This window comes from Carcharodon carcharias, chromosome 21, assembly GCF_017639515.1.
Source record: "Carcharodon carcharias isolate sCarCar2 chromosome 21, sCarCar2.pri, whole genome shotgun sequence".
In the NCBI taxonomy this organism is placed as follows: Eukaryota; Metazoa; Chordata; class Chondrichthyes; order Lamniformes; family Lamnidae; genus Carcharodon; species Carcharodon carcharias.
In genome coordinates, this window is record NC_054487.1 from 47432531 (window position 1) to 47450770 (window position 18240).

Here is an 18240-nt window from a genome sequence, read left to right on the forward strand (position 1 = left end):
ACTCCACGTAATATCAAGAAATGGCTGAAGGCACTGGATACTGCAAAGGCTATGGGCCCTGACAGCGTTCCAGTAATAGTAGATTTGTGCGCCAGAACTAGCCAAGCTGTTGTTGTATAGCTACAACACTGATATCTACCCAACAATGTGCGAAATTGTCCCATTATGGCCTGTCCCCAAAAAAAGGATAAATCCAACCTAGCCAATTACAGCCCCCAACAGTCTATGTGCTATCATCAGTGAAGTGATGGAAGGTTTTACCAACAGTGCCATCAAGTAGCACTTAGCAATAATCTGCTCAATGATGTTCAGTTCGGGTTCAGCTAGAGCCACTCAGCTCTTGACCTCATTGCAGCCTTGGTCCAAGCAGATAAGAGTTGAACGCGAGGTGAGATGAGAGTGACTGTTCTTGATAGCAGGGCAGCATTTCACGGAGTGTGGCATCAAGTAGCCTTGAGAAAAATCAGGCTCTGGGGAGTCAGTTGAGTTACCAAAGAATTCCCATTCTCTAACTTGCTTTTGTAGCTATTATATTCATGTGGCTAGTTCAGTTCAGTTTCTGGTCAATGGTAACCCCCAGGATATTGATAGGGGGGATTCAGTGATAGTAATGCTATTGAATGTCAAGGGGAGATCGTTATTGCCTGACACGTGGCATAACTATTACTTGCCGCTTATCAGCTCAAGCCTGAATATCTAGGTACTGCTGCACATGGACAAAGACTACTTCAGTATTTGCATTGTGAATGGTACTAAACATTGCAATTATCAATAAAAATCTCCATTTCTGACCTTACGATGGAAGGAAGTTCATTGAAGCAGCTGAAGGTGGCTGGGCCCAGGACACCATTCTGAGGAACTCCTGCAGTGATGTCCTGAAACTGATATGATTGACCTCCAACAACCACAACCATCTTCATTTGTACTAGGTATGACTCTAACCAGTGGAGTTTTCCCCCTGATTCGCATTGACTCCAGTTTTGCTAGGGCTCTTTGATGCCATACTCAGTCAAATGCTGCCTTGATGTCAAGGGCAGTCACTCTCACCTCACCTCTGCAGTTTAGCTCGTGTCCATTTTGAACCAAAGCTGTAATATGGTCAGAAGCTGAGAGTGACCCTGGTGGAACACAAACCGAGCATTAGCGAGCGGGTTATTGCAAAGTAAGTGTCACTTGATAGCACTGTTGATAACCCCTCCCATCACTTTACTGATCGAGTGTAGACTAACAGGGAGGTAATTGGCTAGGTTGGATGTCCTTTTTGTGTACAGGACATACCTGGGCAATTTTCCACATTGCCAGGTAGATGTCCATGTAGCTAATTTTTACATCTAGTTTTCAGTTAGGTTGCTGATACTACCTCAGAGTTTAATTCCATTTCATAATGTAAAGCAAAAGAATCAAAATGCTTTATTAAAATGGCTTGCAATGTAACCCAGTATTACAATACTAAAAATCAAATCCAGGTAAAGCAGAATCAAAGGTATCTCTTGCTTGCTTGTAGTCTTAATCTATGTTTTGCTGTGAAAGAAAGAAATGAAGATTAAGATTAAGGTAATTATAATGCTGCAACAGTATGAACAGCTGCAAATGATTTATTTTAACACATTGTTAAAGTTTTTCTGTAATATAAACATTTCAGCCATAGCAGTAACAGAATTGTTGACCATTTTCCAATAGTAGAGAGTCAAGTGTAAAACACACAGATAAAAGCAAAGTACTGTGGATGCTGGAAATCTGAAACAAAAACAGAAAATGCTGGAAAAACTCAGGACTGACAGCATCTGTGGAGAGGAAAAAAAGAATTAATGTTTCGAGTCCTTATGACTCTGAAGAAGTCATAAGGATTAGAACTGTTAACTTTTTTTTCCTTTCCACAGATGCTGTCAGACCTGTTGAGTTTTTCCAGCATTTTCTGTTTTTGTGTAAAACGCATTTGAGTAGGTATCTGCAACTGCATAGAAAACAAGAGCTTGAGTGGAATAAAACAGGAATATATATCTCAACACCCGTTTGGAGCGAGAATTTCATTTTGACTGGTTAAAAACTGGTGAAAATTTTGTAAGGGTAGTTAAGGAATTTTTTTATGCTCTGCTTGGTTCTTTGTAACTTAAGGTGCAGGAGATGACCTAGTGATGAGATTGGCAACTTGCATGTTGGAGAAGCTTAAGGAATGAGGACAATTATTAAAGCAAAACAATAAGAAGCTATGAATCTTTGCTACTCTGTCAGCCTGAGTCAAAAGATGAGAGAAGCACAATCTAGGCTCATACTTGGTAAAGCACTACAGAGGTGCTGTCATTCAGATGAAACATTAAACTGAAGTCCTGCCTGCTTTCTTAAGATGGCTGTAAAAGGCAAAAACACTATTCTTAAGAGTTGGGGAATTCTGGTTTCCTTGCCAATTTTTTTATCCTTCAACCAATCAAACAAACTCATTAGTTGGTAGTCATTTTTCTCATTTGAAACCTTAAGATTATATGGTCATAAGAAATAGGAGCAGGCCATTCAACCCTTCAAGCCTGTTCCAACATTCAGTAAGATTATTGTTGATATGATTGTGCCCTTAATTTCACTTTCCTGCCTGCATTTCCCCGCCCTCCCGCCCCAAAATAACCCTCGACTCCTTTGTAGATCAAAAATCTGTCTAACTCAGCCTTGTAAATACTCAGTGACCCAGCCTCCACTTTTCTGGGGAAGAATTTCTAAAGATTAACAATTCCCTCAATTTCTGTTCCAACTAGGAGACCCCTTATTTTTAAACAGTGCCCCCCTGATTCTAGATTCTCCCGTGAAGGGAACATCCTCTCAGCATTTACCATATCAAGCCCCCTCAAAATCTTACATGTTTCAAGATCACCTTTCATTCTTAACTCCAATGAATACAGGTCCAATCTGCTCAACCTTTTCTCATAAAACACTCTTTCATCCCAGGAACCTTCGCTGAAATGCTTCCAATGCACTTAGATTGCTCCTTAAGTAAGGAACCTAAAAAACCAAACCCGTACCTAGACCTTGCTCTGAACAAACTGGCTGCTGTGACTACACGCCAAGTATTTAATTAGCTAAGTTGATTTGGGACATCCAGAGGGCATGAAAGATGTTCTCAAAGTTAGTTCTTTACCAATTAAGTAACAAGAAAATAAGTAAACCTAATGTAGAAGAATGAATCCTCAGGAAAATGGCATACAGCCATTGCTTGACGACTAAAGTGGAGCTGTTAGCCATTCCACACCACCATTCTCATGGATTAACGTTGCAGCATGCCTGGAAGAAAACAGGCAGATCTGAGGCCTTGGCCATTACCATTGCTGGCTGTACGAATCCTCTGCTGCATAACAATTGTTGGTATCCCTGCAGCAGATGAAAATAATCCCAACATCCCTTGCCAAGTACCTGCAACAATGCTAGCAGATGTGGGAGCTGACATTTTGCCAGATATAGGCAATGAAGTGATGCTGGAAGCTGCTGACCCTGGCATGCCGTTCCTGCAGTAGCACTTAAAGCATTACTTTGAGTGAGGTACCTCCAAGGAACATATCAGCAGCACTGTCAGTCAAGCAATCATGTATCACCCCAAGGTCTACCATCGTGGCCTCCCCTCTGGGAAAAGGAGCCTACACGTGCACTGATTATCTACCAAATCAATGTACATTCACTTCTGGCTGTAGGAGCACAGAACACTTCACCTTGCCTTGCATGGCATTCTCTTCTCCTTCCAAAAACCTTAGATAGGGGATTCATATTGGGGAACTCATAGGTGGCAGTAATGGTGCAAGAGGGGAGACAGGAAACTGCAGAAATTTGACTCAGATTCATGAGAACCTGAGTACCAACAGAAAGAGAAATACAGTGCAAATCTGGCCTGAAGACTTACCATGCCCTTCAAGAACAGGACACTTGCCCATCCCCTAAAACTGTTTATTCTGTTTTTAATTGTTCTCTTTTCAATAACTGGGTTTGGTTAAATTTAACTTCTGAATTCCTCTAGCATCAGCATTGTGCTACTTTGTTTGACTACATTCAGATTCAGCTGCTATAACTACTCCATTCCTCAGTCTCTACATTTCTTCATCTATGCTCCAAGCTGATTCTACCCCAGCTACATCCCATTTGTACCAGAAGGATATCCTAGCCAGCCACTTAATTAGTTTGACTTTGTATAAGGCAGATCCAAGAAGCAGGAAACACCAGCCTTTCCCCTGTTCTGACGAAAGGTCTTCGACTTGAAACATGATCTATGGAAAAACAGTAACTGCCAGACCTGCTGAATATTTCCCACATGTCCTTTTATTTTAGATTTCCAGCATTCACAATGTTTTGCTTTTGTACTTGTCATTCCTCTCTCTTACCCCAAACAGGCCAGCTAAAAATGCTCTGGTAACAAATTTCAAATTGGGTAATCCAGTGTAACCCATCTTTTGGCCCATCTGGTCCTTCATTCTTGCATTATGTTGCATCATAACTTGAAAAAGTTTCCAGTATTTTCTGAACAAATTCAAATAAATTAACCTGACATCTATTGTGACAAAACAAAAACAGAATTACCTGGAAAAACTCAGCAGGTCTGGCAGCATCGGCGGAGAAGAAAAGAGTTGACGTTTCGAGTCCTCATGACCCTTCGACAGAACTTGAGTTCGAGTCCAGGAAAGAGCTGAAATATAAGCTGGTTTAAGGTGTGTGTGTGGGGGGCGGAGAGATAGAGAGACAGAGAGGTGGAGGGGGTTGGTGTGGTTGTAGCGACAAACAAGCAGTGATAGAAGCAGATCATCAAAAGATGTCAACAACAATAGTACAATAGAACACATAGGTGTTAAAGTTAAAGTTGGTGATATTATCTAAACGAATGTGCTAATTAAGAATGGATGGTAGGGCACTCAAGGTATAGCTCTAGTGGGTTTTTTTTTTATATAATGGAAATAGGTGGGAAAAGGAAAATCTATCACTGCTTGTTTGTCGCTACAACCACACCAACCCCCTCCACCTCTCTGTCTCTCTATCTCTCCGCCCCCCACACACACACCTTAAACCAGCTTATATTTCAGCTCTTTCCTGGACTCGAACTCAAGTTCTGTCGAAGGGTCATGAGGACTCGAAACGTCAACTCTTTTCTTCTCCGCCGATGCTGCCAGACCTGCTGAGTTTTTCCAGGTAATTCTGTTTTTGTTTTGGATTTCCAGCATCCGCAGTTTTTTTGTTTTTATATCTATTGTGACATCTATTTTAATGCCATACCAGTTCATGCTGTAGCTGAAAGGCCTCAAAAAATTTAAGTAAGAAACCAACCCATCCTCCTAAACTCTGAATGTACTGTTGGAGTCTTCTGCTTATATACTGTACAGTGGTTCTGAAGATGTGTGGAAGCAACAGAGGTTTCTCTACTACAGTTTTTTTGAACAGCATCAGTGCCAGCAGCAGGATGACTTTCTCCTGAGGCATATCTTGAGTAACATCAATTCTTTGATTGGTCAAACGGGTAATCATGGAAGACAGAATAAAGCTTCTATCCTGGTTTATTAAAAAAAGAACAAAGATAAATCAAATTTTGGCTGACAATTGTTGACTTAGATTTACACACGGTAAATAGATAATAATTGTGTAGGTACAATTTATAAAAACACAAGCCAACAACCTGTGTGAAACAAATACATAATTACTGAAACAGAATTAAGATGCATTTACTGTCTGCAAGCAATACAGGTTGGTCAGAAGCATAAATCAAAACATGGGATCAAACTCAATCGCCAGTGTTATTTAAGCTTAATCTTTTTCAGGTTATTTCCTTTCCTACTCTCACTATTTCAGAATTGAAAATGCTAGTTTAATGAGCAGTTCTTCTGTATTTTCCATTTGACATTCATATTTATGATTCTGCAATCATTTTTGTTTTTGCAGAAAACAAAGGAGGGAATAAAGGAATTACATCCCAGCCTCTGAAGGCAAAAAGATAACATTTGATGTAGCTTTCTAACAATGCTGATTGTTTAAAACTTGCTTTTCATAAACAAGCTTTATTTTCCATTACAAATGCTGTTTTACGTTTTAATCACATGAGTCATAATTTGCAGTAGGAGGGCATTTAATAATGCTTGCCTTTAGCTAGACTTTCCCTCAGCTGTTTAATCTTGCTAATATTTTGAGCCATAGGTTGCTGGAAAAGTGAACTGATAACAGTGTAGTGAGGGCAAATCAGGCATCTGGGACCTTAGTGAACAAGGCAAGCAACTGGGTATTACCTTAACTAATCAGTTTGAAAATTGTGAAATAAATAGTACAGGAAATGAAAGGAAAGTATAAATTAGAATGGATGAATTCAATGTGAAAACAGGCGCTGAAGGAGAAATTAAGTAAGAAAAGGGATACAAAGCAAAAGTAAAAATGCTAATTTTAAATTTCACCTTTTTAAGACATTCAACAATTAAAACTTTTAATAAGTTAATTTTCGGTTCAGTGGCAGTAATTAACTATAAGTTTATTGCTAAAAGACAGCCAATCCAAGTTAAATTAAATATGCAAACATTGAATGACAGCCTTCAGAGGCTGGGATATAATTCCTTTGTTCCCTCCTTTGCTTTCTGCAAAAACAAAAGTCAAGATTGGTTCCTTGCATCACTTCTACACAACTCCAACTTTCTGTGGCAAGTTTAGTTCGTTATTATCACGCAAGTATCGTAGAATTTTTCTATGACCAGCCCTTTCTCTTGTCCCCTCTATCTTCTCGGACACTGTGCAAAGAACCCATGGTTTTCTGAAGATTGCAATCATCCGTGAAGCTTTCTCTGCTGCATACTCCCCTTCACCTTTCCTTCAGTTGTCTAACCAACTATATTGCTGTGTCCTCATCCCTCTGCAGTTTCCAGCCTATCATTCCCTTCGCTGCCTTCTTCAAGCTCATCTCATTCATGAATGCAATGAGAATGAGGATGCAAATTTTAAATTTGATGTGTTGGGAGATGTGTTGCCATTTTAAGTCATGGGGTGTGGGAGTGATGGGTGATTGGGACAGGATAAAGCTGCAGAGCTTTTGCCTCTCTCTGTCCTATGTCCACAGCCCTTTACAGCCCAATGTTCCCTATTGCCTCCATAAACCCTCTGTTGCTCTAACTCTGGGTTTTGTTCATGCCCCTGTTCACCATAACACTTGCAGCAGTCTTCAGATGATTTGTTCCTGCTCTCTCGAATTTACATACCTAAAATTTTCTTTAAAATTTCAAAATCTCTTTAGCTTTTAGTCACTTTTCCTAAACTTTCCTTTCCTGCCTCAGTATTGATGAATGCCTTTGGATGCAAGTGGAAGTTGTTGTATGCAAAGGTCCCAAGAGCTCTATTGTCTGTTAATTCTGTGCTTGCCAATATCCCAAATGTGGATTTTAATTTCTATGCAGTTTGAAGTATATTTTCAGCAAAGCCAAGAAACAGATTATAGGAACAAAGATTAGTAGGAAAGCACTGGCAGGCTAAAAATACAGAAAAAACTATGTAGATCTTGAATGAAAAAGTGTGCGTAGGGTAAGACCCAAATAGTTTGGGTCCTTTAAGGGTTAGTATGTATGTCTCATCATGAAAAGGAGCAAAAACAGATTCATAAACACAAATAAGTGATATTTCCCACTACTGTTGAAAGTTACAAATTATAGTCACATTTCTGCCTTTGTGTAAAGATGTTGCCAGATGACTTTACTCATAGTATTATTAAATGGGTTTACAGCAAAGCATGAACTTTGTGTCTTTCTCTAACTCCTTTGTAAGTGGCAGTAGAAATGTTAATTAATGACTGCAAAGGAAATGATATGTGCTTCTATATAAAACCCCTTCTGAGTCACTGCCTATCTAAATGCATGGATGCACCAGTTTAGTTTTGAGTGAACAGAATTTCAGTGTGAAACCACCTGCTGTGTGTCTTTCCTCGTGTGCACACTGAACTGCCATCCTAATCTCCCACGTGAAAGTCTCATGATGTGATTTAATCTGAGAACTATAATGCGCAAATGCAACAGCAACTTCAGGCAAGGAAAGATGCACAATTAAATGTGAAAATCCATAAGATGTACTGTTCTGCCGCTTGTCAAAAATGGCATCTTGCATTGAGCAGTGCGAAGTTGCTGTATTTGCATGGTAGTAACAAACTAAACTTGCCATAAAAAGTTGGATTTGGTTGAAGTTTGGTGTCATTTAATGTCTGCATATTTAATTTAACTTAGGCTGTCTTTTAGCAATATGCTAATTGTTAATTACTACTAATGAATCTCTAACCAAAAATTAACTATTAAAAGTTTTAATCATTGAATGTCTTAAAATGTGAAATTTAAAATTAGCATTTTTACTTTTCCTTGTTCTCCAGGATGATCTTGGGTTAGTGGAAGTTACGCAAAACAAAAAACAAAGCAAGGTTACATTTGATGTAGTCAAGGCAAATCTGGCAGTGAATGGCTAAACCTGGTATGTGCTAGGAATTCTCAAGTTTACACCCTTCAGATGTGAGTGTGACATTCAGGCTGTACTTGGACAATGACAGTGATGGTTTTACTGAGAAAAAGAGTATGGAAGATAGATACGAAGGATTAGTTAAGTAAGTTGACAGTTGCAGGAGTGTCCTGAGAAGAGAAAAGCCTAAAGGCAAAAATGACTAACCTATTGTTCTTGAAACATACAATGTTTACTCCATGTGACCAGAAAAAATACAGATGGAATCTACATTCTTCTAAAAGCTTAGTAAATAGATGACAGCTTACCTCTTGGGGTTGAGTCCTTTCAGTTTCATGGATAAATTCTTCAACCAAGTCACGATTAATGCTTTGATCCAGCCTATCTCCCATCTCAGCCAAATGTGCAGCTATTATTCTGTACAATTCTTCATCAGCTGGATTTACTGAAAGTGACAGGTAATTTGTTTTCAACTACTGTACTAACATGATTTTTTTTAGTCAAATTAGTTGTCACATTTATACCTTTAAAGGTTTTTAAGAGCAGGTATTTTCAATGAAACCAGCATTAGTACATAAGAAAATGTCACACTTGCGATTACAAGAAAATTACAGATGAAGAAAGCCATTAGATCCATCTTAATTCATCCATTCAGAACAACCCTGTACTCCTCCATTATTTCATCTAATTGTTTAAATGACTCCAGGGTTTTTGTCACCACAACTTTATCCAGAAGTACTTTAGCTGTAGAACTTCCTGATATCACTGTAAAAAGAAACATGTCTAAGTTTTTTGTCTTGCACTCATCAAGACACTTCCAAGAATACCAATATAAGGAAAAAAAACTACCATTTATACTATATGGGAAGAGAGTGCTGATTGGTTGGCAAGTGGCATTGCCAAAGAGAATCCACCAGTCACGGTGACTAACAGTTAACTGCCAAGCATTGTTTGAAATTTAAACCAGGCAGCTTGACCCTGATTAGTCAAGGTATTGCCCTGAAGAATGAGTCTGTGAATGGCTGTCACTTATTTTGTATAGCTGAAACAAGCCACTTCACAAGAATACCAATATAAGGGGAAAACAACAATTTATACTGTATGAAAAGTCATAGAGGTCTACAGCACAGAAAAAAAGCCCTTCAGCCCATTGAATCTGCGCCGGTCAAACAAGTACTTAACTATTTTAATCCCATTTTCCAGCACTAGGCTCATAGTCTTGTATGCCATGGCATTGCAAGTGCATATCCAAATACTTCTTAACTGTTATGAGGGTTTCTGCTTCTATCACCCTTTCAGGCAGCGAGTTCCAGATTCCCACCACCCTCTGGGTGAAAAAATTCTTCCTCACACACCCTCTAAACCTCCTGCCCCTTACCTTAAATCTATGTCCCCTGTGCTGTTAGGTCCTTGTGGCCATTGGCTCCCTCACGTTGATTATCAGTGCTTCATAAATTTCTTCCCTCCTATTGTTTCAATAGGGTCTAACCTGGAGATTCATATGTTTTTTTAAGAGAATTTTTCTTAAAATAAAAGGGAAACCACCAGCCCTGGAAGCCAAGTTTCCTGCATGTTATCATTATCCATTTGTAAAGTGTTCATATTTGGATGTTGGGTGAACAGCAGCAGGCTCAGTTATAATCCACCCACAACGACAAATCTCCAGGGATCATTTTGACACAAGATAAACTACCACTAAAACAAATCAATTATATAATATTTCTTCCTCAGAGAAGGCCATATCACATACTGCCTGCCTATGAAAAGTGGTTATTTGTCCAAATTGTCAAAGGTAGTGCAGGGCTAGTTAATGTATCCCAGCATGAGTCATTAGAGAAGAGAAAATAATCTTGCAAGGGATGAGGAGGGTGGGGACAAATACAAGAACACAACACAAGAAAAAGGAGCAGAATTAGACCATATAGCCCATCAAGCCTGCTCTGCCATTCAATACAACCATGGCTGATCTTGGGCTTCAACTCCACTTTCCTGCCTGCTCCCCAAAAACCTTGAGGGACCAAAAGTCTGTCTATTTCAGGCTTAAATGCATTCAGTGGTGAAGCATCCACAGCCCTCTTGGGAAGAGAATTCCAAGATTCACAACCCTTTGAGTGAAGAAATTTCTCCTCGTCTCATTCCTAAATGATCGACCCCCTATCATGCGACTGTGCCACCATGTTCTAGATCCCCAAGGCAGCAGAAGCAATCTCAGTGCCTACCCTGTCAAGCCCCTTTAGGACCTCTCATTCTTCTAAACTCCAGGAACTATATGCTCAATTTAATCGGCCTCTCATCATAGGACAACCGTCTCAAACCAGGAATCAATCTGCTGAATCTTTGCTGTACTGCTCACAATGCAAGTATATCCTTCCTAAAACATGGAGGTCACAACTACACCCATTACTCCAGGTCAGGTCTCACCAAAGTCCTATACAATTGTAGCAAAACTTCCTTAATATTGTACTCCAATGCAATAAAGGCCAACATGTCATTTTAATTGCATGCTAGACTTGCATGCTAACTTTCTAAATTCCTTGCACAAGCACACCCAAGAATGGAGTGGATGGTAAAATTAATTCTGAAAGGCACTGTTATGAAAAGGGCAGACATGCAGAAAGACCTTAATGTAGCACCTCTAGATTCTCAGTCTTGCCAGCCATAGTTAGTTCCTAATTGATTTCAGTATAGAATGTAGCCTATGAAGATGGAAAACCATTGATGCTATTACTCTCTTAATTATTAATAACCCTTCCTATTTTCTTCACCTACTCATGTTTTGAGAGCATTGTTGGAACATGGGAAACTTATTTTCTGTTGTCGGGAATGTATGGAAGCACTGGCCGAAGTGCCAAGGATAGCCAGTGCCCATGAAATTACAGCACAGCAAAAAGTAAATAGCAGCATTCATTGTGAATTACTTTTAATTAAAACACTGATCAAAAATTCTGCTGCTAGAACAGATCCATGTCTGTGTAACTTTAGATATTATAGTAATATAATACAGACATGATGGACTGAATAGCCTCGTTCTGTGCTGCTAAAATTCTGTGATTCTGTAATTAAATGTAAAATATATACTCCAATAATAATATACTGCAGATGCTGAAAATCTGAAATAAAAACAAAAAATGCTAAAAATACTCAGGTCAGGCAACTTCTCTGGACAAAGGAACAGAGTTAATATTTCAGATCTATGAACTTGTGACAGAACTAGAAGTAATTAGAAATATAAAAGGTTTCAAGCAAATACAGAGGCAGGGAAAGGGGTGAGAGAGAAAAGAACAAAAAGAAAAGGTCCATGATAGGGCAGAGTGATTAAGTGACAAAGGGATATGGTGTGAGCAAAAAAAGAGTGGTGACAGAACAAATAATGAAACAAAAGATGGGTATACAGGAGCTTTAAATCGAACAGCAGAATCCTTACTAGTGCCTGCTGGCTGAGAAAATTGGAGCAGTGTTGAGTTCAGATAGTGGTAATCAAAAGATTGAGGTGCTTTTTCTTGAGCTTTCATTTAGCTTCATTAAAATAATATTAGGAGGCTGAGGTAGAAGTGGATGGAGAATTAAAGTGGCATCTGATCAAAAGTTCAGGGTTATACATGGGAACTAACACTTCCATGATTACTCACTCTGCATATGGTCCTTCCCACTTAGAGGAGTAACAAAACTAAAAGTAAGAGTAAATCACTGTTTCACCTGGAAGCAGTGTTTGGTTCCCTAGACAGGGGGAAGGGAGGAGATGAAAAGGAAGATGTTGCATCTCCCGTACTTATGTGGGAAGGGATGGGCTGAAAATGGAGGGGAGGGGAAGATGTGCTTGATGGTGGAATCTTGCTGGATGAGGCCGAAAATGATCCATTAAATGTGGGGGTTGGTGGGGTGGAAGCTGAAGTCAAGGAAAACTCTAACATGGTTCTGGGAAGGAATGCAAAGTGGGAGAGCAAAAGCACGGGAAATAAAACGGACAGAGTGAGGGGTCCTGACAACCACGGTGGAGGTGAATCCTGAGTTGAGGAATAAGGAAGACATGTTGGAAAAGCACTAGTGTGGAAGGTTGCATGATCAGGACAGATGTGACAGAGTTAGGCAAGCTGGGAGAATGGAATAATGTCTTTACAGGAAGCAGGGTTGGAGGAAGTGTGATCAGGGTAGCTGTGGGAGTGAGTGGGCTTATAATAAAATATATAGTACCTTCTTCCACATTTAAATTATAGGCTTCACGCAGAGGTCCTGAGGGGCAATGTCCATCTGTCTGAATATCATCATCAAATCTGGACCCCCTTCTAAGTTCATTTTCAAGTTTCTGAATTTCTTGCTGGTAGGCTCGGTTTTCAACTTGCTTTTCCTGAAGAAACTTCAGCAGAATATGTTGGGTCTGTTCGTCAAACGAGGCATTACCGTTCCAGGACATATTCCGAAGGTCCCCTCCCTCTGCCCTGCAGTTTAAATACAAACCCAATTAGACACAAGTCCAGCTCACTTGAGGCAAGATTTCTGGGGAGTAAAACTGTTAACAGAACCCAGAAGGGGTGAGTAAACTCACACAGCTTGATTTTTAAATTAGGGAAATGCAGAGAGCGGAAGTCGAAACAGATCTGTCACTTCCAAAAAGCTGAGAACATTTTCCACCATTAGCAAAGCTGCTTCTTCCGCAGCTTAAACTTATGCGCAAAGGCAACACTTGCAGCAGGGGGAGGAGGGGGGGTGGGGGGGGGGAGGGTGTGAGGAGCCAGGCCAGCTCCGGTTACTCACTCTTGTCACAGCTCCAGCGACAAAGTCGCTCTCACTGCGCCGCCCGCTCCCTTCTGTATAATATATAAAAAATAAACACTCCCGCACAGCACACCGAGACTAAAACACCCTCCCCCCGGTCAATCCGGCCTCTGTCAGCCCGCGTTACCGGGGGAGATCCCCCTCCCCCGGAGAATTGGCGCCAAATTGCAGCGATGATAAAGTTTGGCCTCGCTCTGGGCGCCAGGCTGAGAGACTCTGAACAGGACTTTTATCCCGCTTCCTCCTCCCTGCCACCAAAATACCCCCTGACTGAAAAACACTTGCTCAGCAGATTGGGTTTCCCCCCCCCCCCCACTCCCCGCCCCGGGCCGGGCCAAAGCTTTTTATCCAGTGAGAATAAAGCAAAATATTCCCGGATCTGAAATAGAAAGAAAGTGCTGGAAAAGCTCAGCCGGTCTGGCAGCAAGGGTGGAGATTTTAACATGGACTGGGGGGCGGAATTTTCCGCCTGGGGGGCAGGGAGGGGGCGGGGCGGTGGGAAGGAGGAGGTGGGAGGGGGTGGGTGGGTGAGGAAGGAGGGGGAGTGGGTGCGGGCACCTACCTGATCGCCGCCCACAATCGGGTCCCTGCTGCCATTTTACGCGGGTGGGCTAATTAAGGCCCACCCAGGGTGAACCGCGGTTCCCGAGGGCAATGGGAGTGGGTGGGCAGCAGCAGGACTGCAATGACCACCAGGTCCAATGGTGACCAGGCCGCCTGTTTTAAAAAGCTGCTGCAGCCTTTCGAAGGCTGCGAATCATGGCCAGCGGAAGGGCTCCCCCGAGCGCTGCTGCTGTGCAGGCCAGGCAGGAGGGGCACTGCGCCCCACGTTTTTCCGATGATTGCGTTGCTGCCCTCCTCAAGGAGGTGGCAGCACAGCGGGAGATCCTGGTGCCCCAGGACGGGAGGAGGAGGCCCCCCCTTCACATGACCAAATGTGCCTGGGAGGAGATGGCGGAGATAGTGAGCTCCAGCAGCGCACCTGGGTCTCGTGTCGCAAGCACTTCAACGACTTGTTACACTCAGGAAGGGTGAGGACGATGTTGGCATTGGTCACTTAACCTAGCAGCTCGGCTTTCCCCCCTGATGCTCTCCCCCCCGCCCGCCCAAAGTCTGAGTGTATTGACTGCATTGTCCTTCGCTGGGTGGGCCAGCAGATATTGCCCACGCAAAGGTCACCCTGAGAGGGTGGTGAAGAGATGGGTTCTGCTCCCACAACATGTGGTACACTGTGACCCACATTACTGGTTTGAGGGCAACCTGGAGGAGCTGCACCCAGGTGCAGTGCTGGAACTCCAGGACATGTCAAAGTCAGGGTGATGACATACTGGGAGGGGAGCTTCAAGGTGACGTGGCACCGTTCAAACTGCTGTCCTCTGCGCTCCACGTGCTTGCGCCTCCTTGCTATGGAAGGTTAGACAGTGTGGTGCCTAATGTGATGTACGCAGCATGTGGCCAAGGGGGTGGGGGGGTTGCGGGACAGGCCTAATATCTTTGTGTGACTGTTCGGCAGCTGCGGCGTGAGGAGGCACTGAAGCCCTGCAATGTCCCACTCTGGTTGGAGTGGGCCGTCCGCAAAGAGAGTCCAGGTACAAGTAGCACTAATCAATGCTCTTCCCTCCTTTTCAGGAGAAGAACGCACATAATGCTGCCGAGCGGGTGAGGACTGGCAGCGGGCCAGCACAGTTAGTGATTCTCAGCCGCTTCGAGCAGGAGACCCTAGATTTGGAGAGGCTCCATGCGCCCAGGTCCACCACTGTTGGTGAGGCTGTGGTGCCACAGGCAGGTATGTATGCCTATCAGTGAGGTCACCATTATTCTTCCAGCAGCCATGGCACTGCTAAATGTTCTGTGATTGAAGTTTGCAACATGTCTTGACCATTGATTATGGAAGGATGAGCGCATAATGATCCAGGGGACAGGGATGCACTTTGTCATTGTCTCCGCATTGATTGATCCATTGTCCTTGTTCTTCCTTTCAGCATCAACGGAGCAGGGCCAGGAGCAGGAGCAGCAGAGGCCCCCTCTCACACCTGAGGGCCCTGAAGTCTCACCAGCGTCACACCATTTCTGCTAGGCAGGTACCAGCGCAGATACTAGCACCTTGGTGGGAATTAGAACATCGGCTAGTGTCCTGGGGCATTGCAATGAGGGCACTTCACAGTCGCTGGAGGAGATACAGAGAGTGCTCATGGCGCAAGCAGTCGGAGGACTACTGGGGACCAGGCACATGCTCAGTCGGTACCTGATGATGTGCCTCTGGAATTGTCTGCGACGTAGCAAACACAGGAAATGTGGCTGGGTGTGTCGGAGCATCTGGGGGAGATAAATGAGGCTATTCTTGGCTTGGTGTCCATGGTGGAGGGGTCTACATGGACTATTGCTGATGCAATGAGCCTCATGTCTGAGCGCCATGCATTCTCCACGGAAAGAGTGGTGATTCTTGTGGAGAGGCTCCTCCAGGAGACCAATCAGGGCTTCCTGGGGATGCACTCTGACCAGCAAGCCCTCACATCGGCATTGACCTCAGCTAGTCAGTGCCAGTGTGGGAGATGGCCTGGGCACCAAATGTCCCAGCTCAGTGCCCATCCATCCACAGTGAGCAGGGAGGTCCGAAGCGACCTCACGTCGGCGCAGCAGCTGCCTGTCGTTTCTGCAGGCTCCTCTCAGGACACTCCGGAAAAGGACAGCAGCTCCTCCACCCCTCTGCCAGTGACCGTTGCATCCAGCCAGGCTGCGACGACTGGGGAGATGCCAGCTGTGGAACAGGCAGCACCCTCCCAGGCGGGACCAGCACAGGCTCCACGGGCCAGAGGACAACCACCAAGGTCATTGAGGCCAACAGGACAGCAGAATCTCAGGCTGTCTTCAGCAGATTGTCTCAGATGCCACTCCCAGAAAGGGGGCAGCACCAAGACGTAGCACCCGAAAACATAAACATAAAGCACCTTAGACACGCCATGGGGTTTATCACTGGTGCTTTTGTTTTGGCCCGCAATGAGGTCTTTATGAGTTGGTGTGATTTTTAACACCTTTTTCATTTTGCTTCATTAAGTTTCTCTGGTCTCAATATTAAATTCAGACATGTCACCATGGCTGAGGTTGCCTCTTTTGTTCTGCAGGTGGATGGTTTCCAATAATGTAATGAGTGCTTTGTGGGACATTCAGCTTGATTAACAAGGACTTTAGTTAATGTTCCTAACCAGATAGATTTTGCACTTAGGTCTCAAATATGGAGCATACAGCCCAGGCCTATCCTGGAGGTCCATATGTGGTGTGCTAGCTGAAGGTTCATTGGATTAAAGCCTCTTGCTTTTATCCACTCAACTGGTAGCAAGTTTCTGAAGTACTCAATCCGGAAACTAATCCTGACTTTATACATAGTGAGAAGAAGCGAAGATCGTGGAACTGATTCAGATGAGGAAAATAGTGATCGTTTTTTTTTTATTTGTTCATGGGATGTGGGCATCGCTGGCCAGGCCAACATTTATTAACCATCCCTACTTGCCTAGAGGGCATTTAAGAGTCTATCACATTACTGTGGGTCTGGAGTCACATTAGGCCAGGTAAGGATGACAGATTTCCTTCCCTAAAGGACATTAGTGAACCAAATGGGTTTTTACAACAATTGACAATGGTTTCATAGTCATCATTAGACTTTTAATTCCAGATTTTTCTTTTGAAATTCCACCAACTGCCATGGTGGGATTCAAACCCTGATCCCCAGAGCATTACCCTGGGTCTCTGGATTAATAGTCCAGCAACAATACCACTATGCCATCATCTCCCCTATCCTTAAAGCCTAAGTGATGTGGCTAATCATAGAATGGTTACAATGCAGAAGGAGGCCATTCAGGCCATGGAGTCCGTGCCTGTTCGCTGCAAGAGCTATTCATTTCCTTTTACTCCCCCAACCTTTCTCTATAATCTTGATCATTTTTTTCTCTTCATTAGCTTAGCCAATTCCCTATTGAAAGCTGCAATTGAATCTGCCTCCATCACACTGTCAAGCAATGCATTCCAGACCCTAACCACACGCTTCAACAAAAAAATGTTCTCCAAAATTTTTCTTAAATGCTATTAAACTGAAATGGCAGAACTGGACCACATTAAACTCAAATATCACTGAGCTATGGATTTCGATATTTTGTAATCAAAGCAGCACGCTCCATTTTTGAAAGACAGTAAGCATCTATCCAAAGAAAAACGTGTTACCACTGAAGAAAATTACTTTATTTGTACACAGGAACAGGACATATATGTAAAAAATACACATCCTGTGGTCATGAAAGGCACTATATAAATGCAAGTCTCATTTTAATTTTTATTCTTGGTTATCCAGTGCACAAGGCAATATGTCACTCAAGCTACTCATGACCAGGATATTAAGGTCGGCGAGCGGGGACGGGGCCCGCTCACTGACATGTAAAATGACTCGGGATCATGTTGGGTGGAACTCCCGACGTCAACCCGCGTCACTTCAATTTTCAGGTCAGTGGGGGGTGCAGCTGAATCAGCTGTGCGCCCGCTGACCTGTCAACAGCCTATTGAGGCCATTTAAAAAGTAATTAAGCTCATTAATGGACCTGCCCATCCAACCTTAGGGTTGGCGGGAAGGCCGGGAGCCCTGACGGGCTTCAGGAAAAACAGGAAACCTCATCCATGGGCGGGATGAGATTTCATGTAGGTTTTAAAATATTTAATAAATGTTTGAATAAAAGCAATGGACAAGTTCCAACTCATGTGACAGTGTCAAATGAGGAGCCACATCAGGGAAGTTTTATTTCTGCCCCTTCACCATTTTTAAATTTGGCGCCAATCTCCCTGAGGCAGCACCTAGCTTCAGCGAGATGGGTGCGCTCTTTCACACGCATATGTGAAAGAGCTCACTCTCGGCTGAGGGAAACCCCCCCTCCCCCACCTGCACAGGGAGAACATAGCGCCTGCTAAATGACTGCACTGGCCCAGAAAAGTTAATTTTATATTTGTAGAATATCAAATTATTCCAATATGATAAAAAAAACCGCATATCCTCAGAATAAT

The 18240-nt window shown here is 43.0% G+C and overlaps 1 protein-coding gene across 3 annotated transcripts; it reads right to left on the reverse strand.

The window, feature by feature from the left end:
* Window positions 1–1387: 1387 nt before the first annotated feature.
* Window positions 1388–13987, reverse strand: LOC121293121 (BH3-interacting domain death agonist-like). Of its 3 annotated transcripts, none has more exons than XM_041215811.1 (5): window positions 13760–13987; window positions 12616–12860; window positions 8733–8869; window positions 5287–5508; window positions 1388–1521 (listed from the first exon to the last, which is right to left on the reverse strand). In XM_041215811.1, exons 1-5 carry the CDS (start codon window positions 13792–13794, stop codon window positions 1507–1509), a joined length of 654 nt encoding a protein of 217 aa, XP_041071745.1. In that variant the 5' UTR covers window positions 13795–13987; the 3' UTR covers window positions 1388–1506. The 3 variants fall into 3 exon arrangements, with proteins under 3 accessions (XP_041071745.1, XP_041071747.1, XP_041071746.1); XM_041215813.1 differs by lacking the exon at window positions 13760–13987 and adding an exon at window positions 13177–13469; XM_041215812.1 differs by lacking the exon at window positions 13760–13987 and adding an exon at window positions 12968–13120.
* Window positions 13988–18240: the final 4253 nt, after the last annotated feature.